Genomic DNA, 15,544 nt, shown 5'->3' with positions numbered 1-15,544 from the left:
ACTTTTTTCTGCTCCCTGCCCTCCCCTACCCATAAGAGTTAAACGGGATGTTTCCCAGTAGACAGGCACTTTTCTCAGCTCCATCAGTGTTCTGTATCATCAGGATCAAGCTTCGCTGCTCACCAAGGGCTGTAATTGCCTTTAAACATAGAGGTGAAAACTGCTATGCAGCATCTGGCACATATTTAATGCTTCAATATGCACAGCTGAACTGATACATAATAATAAAAAGTACATTGTGCCTTGTTATATTAAAAATTAAACCCATTGTGAAGTTGTCACATAGCAAACTATCATTAGTAAAAATTACAAGCCAGTAAACTCTAGTTAATAATAGCTGACAATACTTATTAACAAGCATGATAGGCAAGTAGCTGCGCAGTGTCTTGGATGTTGTTCATAGTTGTCTAACTCAGTTTTTCGATGTGTCATTTGACATCACTGATCCTCAGCTTCTCCAGCTTTGAGATATGTAGCTGAAAAGTACCATGTATGTGTTAGCATTGAAAACCAAATCTCTCTGATGGGTAAAATGAAGAAGGCTGTCACAAAAAGATTGATTATTATTATTACCATCAAAATGAAAGTAAATAAATATGTGAATGGAGAAAAGTACAGAAGATGACATATTCCACTCCTTCTAGATCTGCTCTTTCATATTTTGCCAATGGAGAACTAAACCTGAAAAAGCTGAATTTCTCTAAATTGATCAAGTTGTAAATTTTGCTGGTTTTGAAAACATTTTTTCCTAACGTTGGTTTCCAGCGTGTCTACTAACTGAAGCTACCAACTGACATTGTTGAAAATAATATTTAGATCACTTGCATGATTAATTTAAGGTAGTAATAATAAATAAAAACATAATACTTTAATAAGTTATGTCATAATACAGAAAAGCATAAATTAACTGGACATGTTAATTAGAGTATTAGCTTAATGATTCCTCCACATCTAGTTTCCTTTTTTCATGAATGCAGAAGTGCATTGGCACAAAAGGTCACTAGCACAACACAGGTAAATGCTCAGCAAGAGATTGCATTGCTTTCACATGTAGTTAAGTTGCATAATGAGGATTTCTTTATCCCTTGAGTCAGAAACAGCGTGGACTGTCTCCAGTTGTCCTCTATATCTTTCTTATTTTCATGAACAAAACACAGGTTTAGTTCTGCTCACACAGAACTGTGGGAGCAAATCATGCGCATGGCACGCAGTAATTTGGGCCAGTAGCAGCATTGTTGGACTTAACGCTAATTCAGGGGCGTAGTAGCAGCTCTCTGTGTATCTCTTCTTAGTCCCAGGGTGAGTGGGAGATTCATAAAGTGCCTTTTCTTCATCATTCCTTTCTCTCCATGCTTTTTTTTCCCTGAAGGTCTAGGGAGTTGCTTCTTAGTGACACTGTAATGTCAATGCAAGCTGATAGCTCTTCTCCTTGAGGGAGCCAGCTGCCAGCACTGCCACCAGCATTTTCCTCACCCCGCAGAGCCAGGAAGGGCTCTCTGCATAGGCTCATTTTCTGTGAAGCAGCTGGGGTTTTGCACACAACAATAGTCCCACACTGCACAGTAATAAAAACACATTTTGTTACTGCACCACATAACTGATGAGGTTTGGACCCAAGAAATAGGTTATTTCAGTTACTGAAAGAACAAATAGGCCGTAGAAGACAAAGGATGAATACAGATGGTTTGGAGGTTTGTAAAACGACCTTCTTACACCCTTCCTCTCTTTCCTCCCCTCTTTTTTTCCCTACAAGTCTGCGCATCCCATTTAGCTCTGAGTGAGCCTTTTGCAGGATTAGGCTTCTGAGCAGCAGAAGAAAGCAACCAGCCATGCTTAGAGCACTGGTTAATGGCCTTTGAGCCATCTCTCCAGGTTTTCTTACCCAGCAGCTGCCTGTGCTGTGCAGGGCAATCCCCTGCCAGCTGGTTGTGGGCATGGGGGCTGTGTGGGAAGCATCGTTCCCCTCTGCTCAGTGTGCGCACCGCTGTGCTGGCTCAGTGCCTGCCTTCACAGCAGAGAAAGAAATGCTGATCTGTACAGAGCCACTTCTGCTTTGTGTATTGCCGCCTTTAACATCCTCTCTGGTGGCTGTAGGCCGTTAACAGTCAGCCCTTTCCCCAACAATAGTGCCCTTTTGCAAGCACTAGCTGTTAAAATTAAGCTTGTTTCTCAATTGCTTTTTTATGTCTTTGTAAAAGATTTATTCTTGCTTCAGATATTGTATAAAATCTCATTTCAGTCGTGATTTACATCATCACCATTTCTACTGCAATATTTCAGGTCAGGTCTCAATCTTCCGTCTTTAACAAGTCTCCACACTTTTTATACTGTGTTAGACAGACTTCATTTTATTGCAGGTGTTCTTTTTCTTAAGGCAGTGGATTGTTACACAAGAGTAAAGAGGAAAACCTTTGTTAAAGTCCCATTGGTAATGCACAGCAATCACCTTTTGAAGAGATTTAACTGAAAATAAGTCCTTTTCACTCCAGCTGTACTGACCTCCATCTCCTAGAAATCATAACGAGGGACATTTTATGCTGCAGAAGTTAAACATTCTTTTAAAATGGGTTATATGCAATATCCATTTCATAGTAGTAAAGAACAGAGGATGACTTGGGGCCTGATTCTCTGTTCAGATGCTGATGTAAGCCTGGCAGTACTTTTATCAAAGTCAGTGAACTTGTCACTCCCGAAAAAAAAAAAAAAAAAGGATCAAAGCAGACAGTGGTAGCTCTTCTTTTCTATAGTGGAATTCTTTCTGAATTTCCTAGGCCAGGCCATTGTCCAGCTAACTGGAAAGAACAGTATTGTATGATAAAGTCAGAAAGTTCAGAGTTGTGTCTAAAGCCTAAGCTAGATTCAGATATCACTGGCCCTGCTTTACCACACATTAAAGTCAGTGGTATAATTCTATTATATTTGGTTACACTAGTATCACCAAAATGAGAATATGGCATTTTCTTAATTGCAGTATGGTAGATCAGCAACCAAAAATTCTCACAAGCTACTGCTCTTTTTAGTTTCTTATACATAAATACATTTTGTAAAGTGAATGGAGCCTAAGGCTGTTGGTTTGGTTTTTTCTTCGAAGTTCACCTTTCTGCAGACAATCACATACACAGTAATATTTGTGAGGAAAAAGAAAAAAAAAGGAAGAAAAAGAGTTGCATTAGATTCTGAAATAACCGTGATAGCCTCATGGCCTTTACACTTCACTTCCTTTGGTTCTCTCTTGTTGCATTCACTGAAATGAAGGATTCACTAACAGTGTGACTACAGGATAATATATGGAATGGCTGTTGTCTTTTCTGTTAATGGCAATTTGGGAAGCAGATTGTATTCTTCCTCAAAACAGTGTTGATTACTTAATAATTACTTTAGTTTTACAAATACGAATATAAAAGAGTTCCAATTCTGAGCACTAACCACCTTGGTCATTGAATCAAAACATGCAAATCAATACACAAAATCCATTGCAGCATCCTGCTTTCCCCTGCTGTCAGCCTTCTCCAAAGAAGTCACAACTCAGCTCATCCTTCCCAGCAGTTTCTTTCCGAAACCTCCCTGAGAAAGCTGAGGTCACCTTAAACTCTCACAGTGACAAAAGTTGGGTGCAGTGTGTGGTGGTTAAGAAGTCTTTAAGGAGAAGTGGTGTTTAAGAGTGGGAGTACAGTGCAAAAATAAATGTTTAGAAGGTGTAAGTGAAGAAGTGCTACATGAGCGTGTAAGTGAAGAAGTGCTACATGAGCGGGGAGGAATGGATCTCATCCCACTTACTCAGCTTGCCAGCACTAGGGCAGCTTTGAATCAAAGCATTCTGAAGCAGTGAAAAGGACAGTTACACATACAGAGGGTCCTCCCTGACCTGCTGTATCAGCAGTTTCATGGTTTACCACTGCTTCTGTGACTGGCAAAGCCCACCTTTGATGCCTAGCCCTGCCTCAGGTTTTGCAACCTGCCACAGTGAGAGCCAAGTCAGACTTCCTCCTTCCTAGGCAGAACTGCCACGGGTGCCTGTGGCAGCGTTGCCGTCTCTTCACAGCCTTCCTTTTGAAATGAAGACCGTTCTCACTGCTCAACCTTGTGATATACATGGATTTGCTACATGCCCCACAGATGCTCAGGGCTTGTCTAAGAGAGCGGGGTCCACAGGCATGGAAAGCATCATAGTGGGTTTCAGGAACAGGGTCTTTTGAAGTGAATCTCCTGATTCACTGCATTGTACATCAAGAGCAGACTCAAAATACATGAATTGGCTTTCTTTTGGATGATGCCAAACAGAAGATGTGCATAGAAGCGCCTCTGAAGAGTAGTGTGAGTTCATTCTAGTGACCAGGGTAAAGACAACCCAAAGTAAAATGCTGAAACAGACATGTGATGGATGTGAGCTCCTTCGCACCAATGCCTTTGCTGTACAGATCTTATCTTACCAACTATGCTACTCACTAATGTAGATGTTAGGCAAATGCAACTGTGCCCTCTCTCAGGACTGTGACTGAGATTGGCCCTTTGGTCTGAATTTAAGTGTTGTACAAGGTTGTTTTAAGGTGCCCCCATCTTAATGAACTTCTATAGCAAAGGCTTTCTAGAACACGGTCTCACCTGTCAAAATCTCAGTCCTGTTTGTCTTTCAGAATACATCTGCTGAATCTTCTACCCCCCATCTTCATTCTGACGTAGAAGAAAAAAATTCTTCCTTCACTCGCCAGCACTTGTCTGTTTAGTTTGTGGTTCTGGGCAGTATTTACTGTTATGTGTATGGACTGTTTGAAGTCTTGTCTCTGTTAAAGCTCTAGTAACTGCTAACCTTTTAAAGAATAGGAAGAAAGGTCCGAGAGTTCTCATTCCAGACTGAGTAGCTGTCAGAAACTTCTCTTGTTATGAAGGATTTATGTGCATTGCCTCAATTTGTCTCTAGTGCAGAAGCACAGTATAGAGAAAGGTGGTTCTTCAGGTAGCAAGAATTCATATCCTCTTTTATAGATCATAATCTGCAACTTTGATCATTTGAGAGAGAAAGGTGACTGTATTTGTATTGGGTATTCAAAAGTATGATGTGCTTACTGCATGTTTCACTAAACAGGCACTTTTTTCCCAAATCATAGGCAATTTCTGGTTTGCAGACTGTATGGTTAATAACCATAAGCATTTTCAAATTCAAAATCAAAATTGTATCCAGTCTTGGTTGGGAATACAAGCCATATAGCACCATTTCTCTTCTCTGTTTTCATGATCAACATTCTTACAGTGAAATTTGGCTTCGTTAACATTAGGGATATAAAATGTAGGTGTCTACATCAGAGCTAATCATCATCAACTCTTTTTCTTGTCAGTGCAGAAAAATCCGCACTTTCAGGGCACAAGCTGTCTAATTAATTTTGCACATGTGCTTTAGGATAAGATGAATCATTTCCTCAAAGTGCCTGCTCTTTCCACTGACTAAAAAGGAAGTTAAGAAAATTAGATGATACATAAATGCATACCTTTATCACTCACCCTAAGAGACAAGTTTTGAGAGAATACACTGAAAAACTCATTTAAAAAAAAATACAGGAATTGTGCAGTAATATATACATGCATTTGCTAGGAACAGGCACAGAAGCAAATCTGGGTAATCATTTTCAGTATTGACTTATTTTGTCTGTGACAACTATGGACTTGCATCTGACATACCTCACCGGTTATAGATTGATCATGTTGTTGCTGTATTTGACTGATAATGTTGCAATGATTATCACAATTTGTGTTATGAAACCAAACCAGGGAGCAGATCACTAAGGGTGTTAATTGCCAAAGAAAGGAGCTGCAGTCATTTGCCCAAGCTCAGGATCTGGTACATAGTTATGTCACATACATCTTAAATCATGTTAGTCCACTTACATTCAAACTGTGATACTGTAGTTATTTAAAAATGTAAGTATTTAATCTATATCAACTTCCCTATAATGGGTAGGCAAACATATTTTCATTATCATGTATTACTGAAGGAATAAAGTAAAAGCGTTCTTGGTGTCAGGGATCACATCCCTGTTGAAACCATTGAACCAGCAGGAGCTTGAATCTTTTTATTCAGTGAAGAAAAAAAAACAAGCCAACAACTGTGACAGCACCCTCCTTACATGTGTTGGTAGGGAAGTGTGATATCTCCCTCTTGTTCTTTGCCACCCCACCCAGTAAAATAGTAACAATGGTGTTTAATCACTGATCTTAATGGGTGCTTGAGTCCAGTGAAGGGTGACAATCTGGTCATGGCTTGGGGGAGGGGGGAGTGGTTTCTCTAAGGGCTTTTTAAATTATGCTTGCTTTTTAAGTAAGATTTTTAAATAGTTAAAAAAATAAACTATATTTAAATAGTTTTATATACAAACTATAAATAGAGGTTGGGGAAAAAAGAAGAACAAAAGGATAACAGACAGATTGCTTATTTACTTTGGTACTTTACAGACAAGATGCTTATGCCACACCCCTTTGATTTTCCCTTCCACTTTGCTGTAGAAACAAATTGATTTACTGGAACAATAGAGCTGGGAATCAAGCATTTCCAAATGTTAATACAGCTTTAGGTCCTGGGTCCTTAGATGTCTTTGGCCAGATTATTTAGTCCTTCAGCAACTTGCCTCTCATCTCCAAAATGTGATAATTATTTTTTACTGCACCAGGAAAAGGAGCTGCAAGGCTTAGTGAATGTTTGTTCTGTCTTTTGAACAGGAGGTGGGATCTGTAAAGGCAAGAAGCTTCCAGTTTTTCAGGACAGGGCCTAGAGCTAAGATACCAAAGCAGGCAAGGAGGCAGATCTATAAGCTTCCCATTACCTACTGAGTAACCTGCACTGCATAGAAAACTTCTGGCTGTATCTTATTTATTCATTTGGAAGGATGATAAAATGATTTGTGGAGATGAGTACATGAGGAAAACAAACAAATAAAACAACAGCATAAACTTAAGCTGCAAGCTGACTCTGAATAAGTGGTGCACTACCAAAAGTGAAGAGTCAAAAGGACTCTTGTACTCTTTACTGGCATTAAATGCAAGCTGCATGTTGTAGCTATTACTGTTAGTTTCTTTAGTAAAACCGATTTAAATTAACACCATTTTCTATCGACAAAATATTCTATTCTCAGTTTTGATTTTCAGCATGTTAAATAAAATGCATTCCTTCACAGAAATGGCAATAATATTGATACAAGGCACAGGCTGACATAGGTATTGTCTAAACTCTGTTGCTGATCTTGCCATATCAGGACTATAGTGGCTGCACATCATGGCTGTCGCCTGTTTGCAACATTTGGTGTTATGTTTTGGTTAAACACTCAAGGGTAGCCTTGCTGCCCATTCTTTCTCTGTTCCCACTCATGCCAACTCCCAGTCTTTAGCGTATCACTAATTGATGTATAACACTCATAGTATGTGACCATCTCAACAGCAAACAGCTTTCATCCTAAGAGGTGAAAACCCAGTCTGATTCAAAAATTCCCCATTTATTTAAAATGTAAAGAACATCAGCAGGTAGGCATTCTAGCTAATGTTTGACCATGTATGATCTCCTCCTTATGAATTTTCATCCAATAGTTAATTGCTCTATTTGATAAAATGCTATACTACTGTTACATTTTCGATCATATGGAAGACAGACTACGGGTTCATTACTTAGTCATTTTCATTTTCTTTTTCCTATGATTAAGCACCTGGAAAGTTATAGCTATCTTATCAGAGAAAGACTATCAACATATTACATGTTACATATTTCATGATTTGTATCTATCTGGCTATGAAAACACCTTCCTAGAGAAAACAGTGTGACGTTGTTTTTTTCTTTTCTCATTTCTCTCCCACAGATTGTGAGCGTGGGAAAGCATGTTAAAGGATACCATTATATTGTTGCCAACCTGGTAAGATACTTTTCTAGAATTATACCCTTGCTCTGTAGGTGAAACACTCAGCTTTACTTTGAAGTTGTAGCACTTCACACAACATTTGCCATTTGTCATTAATATGTGGTGGCACATAATACATTCTTTATGGTGCGTGAAAGAACTTGGTTTTGTTGTTACAGCCATCTAGACAAGAAGGGCACAAGGTTTCTCTCAAATTTTATCAAAATCAATGTAGCACAAAGGACTGCCAAGAGTATCTTGTGGCTGAATTAGAATTTACAGAACCACACTACGATTTTTGACTCATCTTTTTAGTATTACTAACAAAACAATTCTCAAAGTAACTTTTCTACATTCTCCAAGGAACATTCATTTTGCTGTAAAATCAGCTATTTCAAGTCAAATTGCTAGTTCAGTATTTTCATTCCAAGTCTAAACTGTATATTCACACAGATAATGTTCGGGAGAGGGCAAAAAAACAGAAAGAGTAAATGCAGTATTTTATTATTAAAATATCCTATTCTTTAAACCCAAATACTTGCCTGGCAAAGAACAGTGGTTATAAGACAGGGTCTAGTGTATGGTCTAAATTGTTTTCTTTTTACTCTCCCTCAAGGAATTTTAGTTGACATGAAATATTTATTGTGCTTTGCTGTACTTGTACCTTAACTCAAGATCACTTCAGATTATTTTTAAGACCTCAGGCATTTTAAATGAGATATGTCTGTTCTCTTAGGTCTTACAAATTAGATTTTCACAAATTTATAGTTCCCCAAGTAAGTTTTCCCATATAAAATCGTTGCTGCATACAAGAAACCTGAACTGATAGTGGGATATACAGTGGAGACAGGCATATCTACCCATCTACTTCAGCAGGGGTACATGTTGATATCTGCTGGCTGTTCAATAATGTGGGTAATACAGCCTCCTGATCTGTCACCTTTTATATTTGCTGTCAGTATCCCTTAAGACATGAATCAAATATCGATCTTTAACAGTTTTTTTTGTGTTTTTTTTTTTTTCCCTGGGATATTGGGTCAATAATTCACTTTCCCTCACAACCCCCCAGTCTTCCTTTTTTAAGTGTGACAGTACGTGTCTGATTGCACGGATAAATGCCAATCAGAGAAATTTAAGAAAATAAAAATAAGATAGCTCTGAGCTAGTGATAAACGCAACAGCTAGAATGATTCATGCTAGCTTTTTAGCTTGCTTTAGTGGTTTACATTATGCAGTTTCTTGAAGTTCAGTTTTGTCTCTAAAGGCAACTTTTACTAAAGGGTTTGTCTTCATATATGCTGAACGAATTAGCCTGAGAAACTAGTAAATCAGGAAGCATGTGTACTTTATTGTTTCTTTCAGTATTGTGGGTCACTCTAGGATTTCAATATATATATAGCAGATCTGAAAGCTACCACTATCCAATTTCATCAAAGTGTGATTCTGATGTTAGGTTTTCCTTTCACTAATGGTGAGATCCTCATGCACTGTATCTGCTTTCTAGTGTCTACTACATTACCTCGTCATCTCAGACACCTTCAGCCTAAACATGAATCCTGGAATAAACTTATTTACATATTTGTTCATTTCGCGAACATGTAAAAATCAGGCATATATTGGTTAAAGCACTAGTGCAGTGCTCATTCAAATCTGCGGGTTTTGATGGAAATTGGATTAAGGATTTCATATTCTGCAGGCACTTTTCAATTGATTCGCCAAAGGCATTTGTTCAAAAACTGTCTGCCATTCCCAGCAATGTGTTGCTTAGCTGTAAGACCACACTAGCAATAATGCTGGAAATGTATTTCTTGGTTTTGTTTCATTCTTTATTACACAATGGAAATCATCAACAAAGGTTCAACATTAGTGTCTAATGGGAACCTGATGCTGTACACTCTTACGCTGCCTTGTTAGCCTAGAGCAGATTGGACCCACAGTGATGTGCAAGGGCAAACAAAATCTTCAATTGGTTTTCTAGGGATTCAAAGATATTTCTCTGGAGAGGTTTATGCATGGAGGAGCCAATGTAACTGGATTTCAGCTGGTAGATTTCAGTACCCCAATGGTAGCTAAGCTGATGCAGCGCTGGAAGAAGCTGGACCAGAGAGAATACCCAGGATCTGAGACCCCACCAAAGGTACTGGCTGAAGCACTACCAAATGTTCTATCACTTAAGTGTTCTAATTTCTGATTAATGTTGTTGAATACATAAATGAATACCTTAATATTTAGGCAGAAGAGAAGGCAGTTGATCTTACTAATACTTGCTAATAATTATGTCTATCCTTATGATTGTATGATAGAAACACAAACTGCAACACTTTTCACTGATGTGCTTTTATGTCCTTTGTTATGTAGTCTCCAACTTCACCCCTTTACTGACAGGAATTAAAGGTCAAAAGCTTAACTGACAATTTAATTTCAACCAGTCTTACATTAATTAGTCTAATTATCTGGATTCACTTAGAGTGCAGAGCTTTCCAGACAGCTGAACTCTTCTGTAAATGAGATATAGCTGCAATTGTAAATTTATTACCCTGAAATTTCATTTGGAGTTTCCTCTGGAAATCCTATCCACCTCAAAACCTGGTGTAGTAATCACTTTCAGGCGCAACCTTACAGTGAAATTGCATCCCACTGTTCCTCTCTCTTAATCCCTCACAGATGGATAACAAAATATCTCTCACCTATAATTTTCTTGGCAGGCACATCACAGCATAGTTGTAAATATGATTTCATCAAAATAGTTCTGGTATTATATGTACTAATGAATATCAAACCTTGTTGAAAATGGGATCCTTTATGCTGGGCAGTGTGCAAAGATAAGCAGTCAGCCCTCCTTTGGCTGGGAGATTGGTGGGTTAGCAGAATTTAGAGAAAGTATCAACATAGATACAAAGCATAGCTACATAATTCAGTGAATATTAAAGAAATTTATGTCTGAAGATAAAAAACAAACAAACAAACAAAACCAAAGATGCTCTGGGCTATGGAGTGCAGATATCCCCACGTAGTGGTGACAGGAACAATTTAGTCTATATGACTCCTTGCCACATGAACAGGATTGTGCTGCCTTCTTCTGAGAATCATAGAATGGTTAGGGAAGGAAAGGACCTTAAAATGATCTAGTACCAACCCCCACGCCATGGGCAGGGAGCACCTCCCACTAGACCATGTCATACAATGATTAATCTAGATCGCACATAATTCACCTATGGATAACCAAAATTTGAGATTACAACGATAAACAGTGTCCCAAAGAGGTTATAATATACAAGACAAAGGAAGGCAAGGAAATTAGATTTTAATAAGTGAACTAAAATTTATGAAGTTCCAGGGCATATGAATAGCAGCCCTGGGCATGTGAACAACTTCACATGTGCAGTATGTTCATCAGAGGACCATACTGAGAAAATGCCCCTTTGTTTATGTGGCTTCAGGCTAATATCTGTTGAAGACTTGCTTTACACATTTCATTTGGCATGTTCTCAACCTAAAGCAGTTACTGTAGTTGGTGTAGAAACATAAACCACTCACTCCCCTATATCATTCGGAGGGCCAACACAGGTTTTCTGATAGGAGATAAGATACTCTTAATCATTCTTAACAATTCTAATAGCCCGGATGTCTGCTCATTAGCCATGCATTTTTTGCATTTATATTTTCTCAGTGAATTAGTGTTCCTTTCTTTTCTTTTGATTAAATTGGATGGGTGGGATTATGCCTTAACACATAAGACAATTGGAAAAAAAAACAAACCTTAAGTATTTCCAGTTCTTTTAACAACTCTTCAGAGGTAGATTTCTCTCCCTTAAGAAATACAGTTTCAAAGCTGGAGCTACTGAAATATACTCTTCTCAGTCCAGCATTTCTACCTTAGTCAAAATTACTTTTGCTTTTGAGGAGAATTTTTTAATAAATGAAGGTGCAGAAACTGCTGTACAATGAATCGAACTATAAATATCTGAGACAGATAATTTTTGTAAAGACATGCCAATGCTGAAGTGGTGTGTTTGTCCATCTATTTAGTATACATCTGCATTAACATATGATGGAGTGCTTGTGATGGCTGAAACTTTCCGTAATCTTAGAAGGCAGAAAATTGATATTTCAAGGAGAGGAAATGCTGGTGATTGTCTTGCTAACCCTGCAGCCCCATGGGGTCAAGGAATTGATATGGAGAGGACATTAAAACAGGTAAGGGCAGGCTTTATTCTGGTGATCTTTTAAATATTGGACAGAGGTTGTACAAGATATGGTTTGGAAGATACTATGCACAAGGGTAGTAATGAGAGATGGAAAGCTTGTTATTAATTTGTCGTTTGTAAACAGCTGGGGCTGTTCTGGTTGTTTTGGTTTATAAATTGGAATGAAGAAAGAGGGCTGCTACTACTATTTGAAACTTCTATTATTTTTATTAAGGTAGTTGGGCTTTCCTTGACTGAACTGGTGAGCTTATCTGTTAGTTTTGCATATAACCTGGATGTACAGATATTGTCGTTTAAGGAAAATGGTATAGCTGCATAGAATCATAGAATAGTTAGGGTTGGAAAGGACCTTAAGATCATGTAGTTCCAATCCCCCTGCAATGGGAAGGGACACCTCACACTAAACCATCTCACCCAAGGCTCTGTCCAACCTGGCCTTAAACACCGCCAGGGATGAAGCATTCACAACTTCCTTGGGAAATCCATTCCAGTGCCTCACCAAAGTTACAGTAACGAACTTCTTCCTTATATCCAATCTAAACTTCCCCTGTCTAAGTTTTAACCCGTTACCCCTTGTCCTATCACTACAGTCCCTAATGAAGTGGCCCTCCGCAGCGTCCCTATAAGCCCCCTTCAGACCCTGGAGGTCTCCACACAGCCTTCTCTTCTTCAGCATGAACAGCCCCAAATTTCTCAGCCTATCTTCATACAGGAGATGCTCCAGTCCCCTGATCATCCTCGTGACTCTCCTCTGGACTTGTTCCAACAGTTCCATGTCCTTTTTATGTTGAGGACACCAGAACTGCACACAATACTCCAGGTGAGGTCTCACAAGAGCAGAGTAAAGGGGCAGGATCACCTCCTTTGACCTGCTGGTCACGCTCCTTTTGATGCAGCCCAGGATACGGCTGGCTTTCTGGGCTGCGAGCGCACACTGAAGCCGACTCATGTTCATTTTCTCATCGACCAACACCCCCAAGTCCTTCTCCACAGGGCTGCTCTGAATCTCTTCTCTGCCCAAACTGTAGCTGTGCCTGGGATTGCTCTGACCCAGGTGTAGGACCTTGCACTTGGCATGGTTAAACTTCATGAGGTTGGCATCAGCCCACCTCACAAGCGTGTCAAGGTCCCTCTGGATGGCATTCCTTCCCTCCAGAGTATCAACCAAACCACACAGCTTGGTGTCATCTGCAAACTTGCTGAGGGCGCACTCAATCCCACTGCCCATGTCAGTGACAAAGATGTTGAACAAGACCGGTCCCAACACTGATCCCTGAGGGACACCACTCGTTACTGGTCTCGAGCCGGACATTGAGCCATTGACCACAACTCTTTGCGTGCGGCCATCCAGCCAGTTCTTTATCGACCGAGTGGTCCATCCATCAAATTGATGTCTCTCCAATTTAGAGACAAGGATGTCGTGTGGGACAGTGTCAAATGCTTTGCACAAGTCCAGGTAGATGATGGCAACTGCTCTACCCCTGTCCATCAGTTTTGTAGCCCCATCATAGAAGGCCACCAGACTGGTCAAGCAGGATTTCCGCATAGTGAAGCCATGCTGGCTGTCACCAAGCACCTTGTTGTTTTTCATGTGCCTTAGCATGCCTTCCAGGAGAATCTGCTCCAAGATTTTGCCAGGCACAGAGGTGAGACTGACTGGTCTGTAATTCCCCAGGTCATCCATTTTCCCCTTATTGAAAATGGGGGTTATATTTCCCTTTTTCCAGTCGTCGGGAACTTCACCTGACTGCCATGATTTCTCAAATATGATAGACAGTGGCTTAGCAACTTCATTTGCCAGCTCCTTCAGGACCCGCAGATGGATTTCATCAGGTCCCATGGACTTGTGCACGTTCAGATTTTTAAGATGGTCTGGAACCAGATCCTCTCCTACAGTGAGTGCAAGGTCTTCATTCTCACAGTCCCTGCGTCTGCCTTCCAAGACTTGGGTGGTGCAGTCAGAGCATTTGTCTGTGAAGACTGAGGCAAAGAAGTCATTCAGAACCTCAGCCTTCTCCAAATCCTGTGTAGCCAGTTCTCCCAATAGCTTCCGGAGAGGGCCCACATTTTCCTTAGTCTGTCTTTTATTTGCAATGTAACTATAAAATCCCTTCGTGTTACCTTTCACATCCCTAGCCAAGTTTAATTCTAACTGGGCCTTAGCTTTCCTAACCTGGTCCCTAGCTTCCCGGACAACATCCCTATACTCTTCCCAAGCCACCTGTGCTTGCTTCCACCTTTTATAAGCCTCTTTTTTCACTTGAATTTTCCTCAGGAGCTCCTTATCCATCCAAGCAGGTCTCCTGGCCCTCCTGCTGCACTTCCTTCTGGTTGGGATGCAACACTCCTGAGCTTGTAGCAGGTGATCCTTGAATATCAGCCAAGAGTCTTGGGCCCCCCTGCCCTCTAGGGCTATATCCCATGGAACCTTACTAAGCAGGTTCCTGAAGAGGCCAAAGTCTGCTCTTTTGAAGTCCAGGGCAGTGAGCTTGCTGCACGCTCTTCTCACTGTCCTGAGGATCTCAAATTCGACCATCTCATGATCACTGCAACCAAGGCTGCCCTGGAGCATCACATTTCCAACCAGCCCTTCCCTGCTGGTGAGCACGAGGTCAAGCATGGCACCTCTCCTTGTTGGCTCCTCTATGACTTGCAGAAGGAAGTTGTCTTCCACACAATCGAGGAACCTCCTGGGTTGCTTGTGCCAGGCCATACCGCTGTTCCAACAGATGTCAGGGTGGTTGAAGTCACCCATGAGAGTAACGGCCTGTGAGCGTGAGGCTTTTCCTATCTGTCTATGGAATGCTTCATCTGCAGGTTCTCCTTGATCAGGTGGTCTGTAACAGATCCCCACAGTAATGTCTCCCATAGCTATATTCCCTTTAACCCTGACCCACAAACTCTCTGTTGACTGCTCACCTGTCCCCAGACACAGTTCCGTACTCTCCAGCCTATCCCTAACATAAAGGGCAACTCCCACTCTCCACCTGCTGAGCCTGTCTTTTCTAAAAAGCCTGTAACCTTCTATTCCAACACTCGTCATAGGAGCCATCCCACCATGTTTCTGTGATACCAATGATATCATATCCCCATAGACATGCACGCATCTCTAATTCCTCTTGTTTGTTCCCCATGCTATGGGTGTTTGTATAGAGGCATCTGAGCCGAGCTCCAAATGAAGCCAGCTCCTTGACTGGAGCGGCTGGAATATCTCTGCACTGCTCTGAGCATTTATTATAGGTTCTGGCAACTGACTGGGTGTGTTGGGATGGAATGACTCCCCCCCACCCCCAACACATCTGGTTTAAAGCTTCCTTGACCAGTCTGGCAAGCCTCCTACCAAAACTGATCTTCCCCTTGACCAGCTCCACCAGCCCCCAGTAGGCCTGGCCTCCTGAATCAAGTCCTGTGTTCTAAATACCCAAACCCCTGACTATGGCACCACCATTCTAACCATTTATT

The 15,544-nt window shown here is 40.6% G+C and overlaps 1 protein-coding gene across 10 annotated transcripts in view; it reads left to right on the top strand.

Moving 5' to 3' along the window:
* GRIA4 (glutamate ionotropic receptor AMPA type subunit 4) overlaps window positions 1–15,544 on the top strand; it is a 217,457-nt gene that overhangs the window by 131,381 nt on the left and 70,532 nt on the right. For all 10 annotated transcript variants that reach the window (XR_009964150.1, XM_062615344.1, XM_062615338.1 and 7 more), the window contains exons 5-7: window positions 7,836–7,889; window positions 9,853–10,011; window positions 11,904–12,071. Coding sequence is in view for 9 of the 10 variants with exons in the window: in XM_062615344.1 (XP_062471328.1) it covers window positions 7,836–7,889; window positions 9,853–10,011; window positions 11,904–12,071 (381 nt within the window). In the remaining variant the exon portion in view is untranslated. The remainder of the gene's footprint in view (window positions 1–7,835; window positions 7,890–9,852; window positions 10,012–11,903; window positions 12,072–15,544) is intronic.

Source organism: Pezoporus occidentalis, unplaced genomic scaffold, assembly GCF_034315485.1.
Source record: "Pezoporus occidentalis ecotype Australia unplaced genomic scaffold, CSIRO_AGI_Poc_V1 ctg18, whole genome shotgun sequence".
In the NCBI taxonomy this organism is placed as follows: Eukaryota; Metazoa; Chordata; class Aves; order Psittaciformes; family Psittacidae; genus Pezoporus; species Pezoporus occidentalis.
Note: the sequence above shows the minus strand (reverse complement) of the source record. Positions and strands in the feature narration are given on the sequence as shown.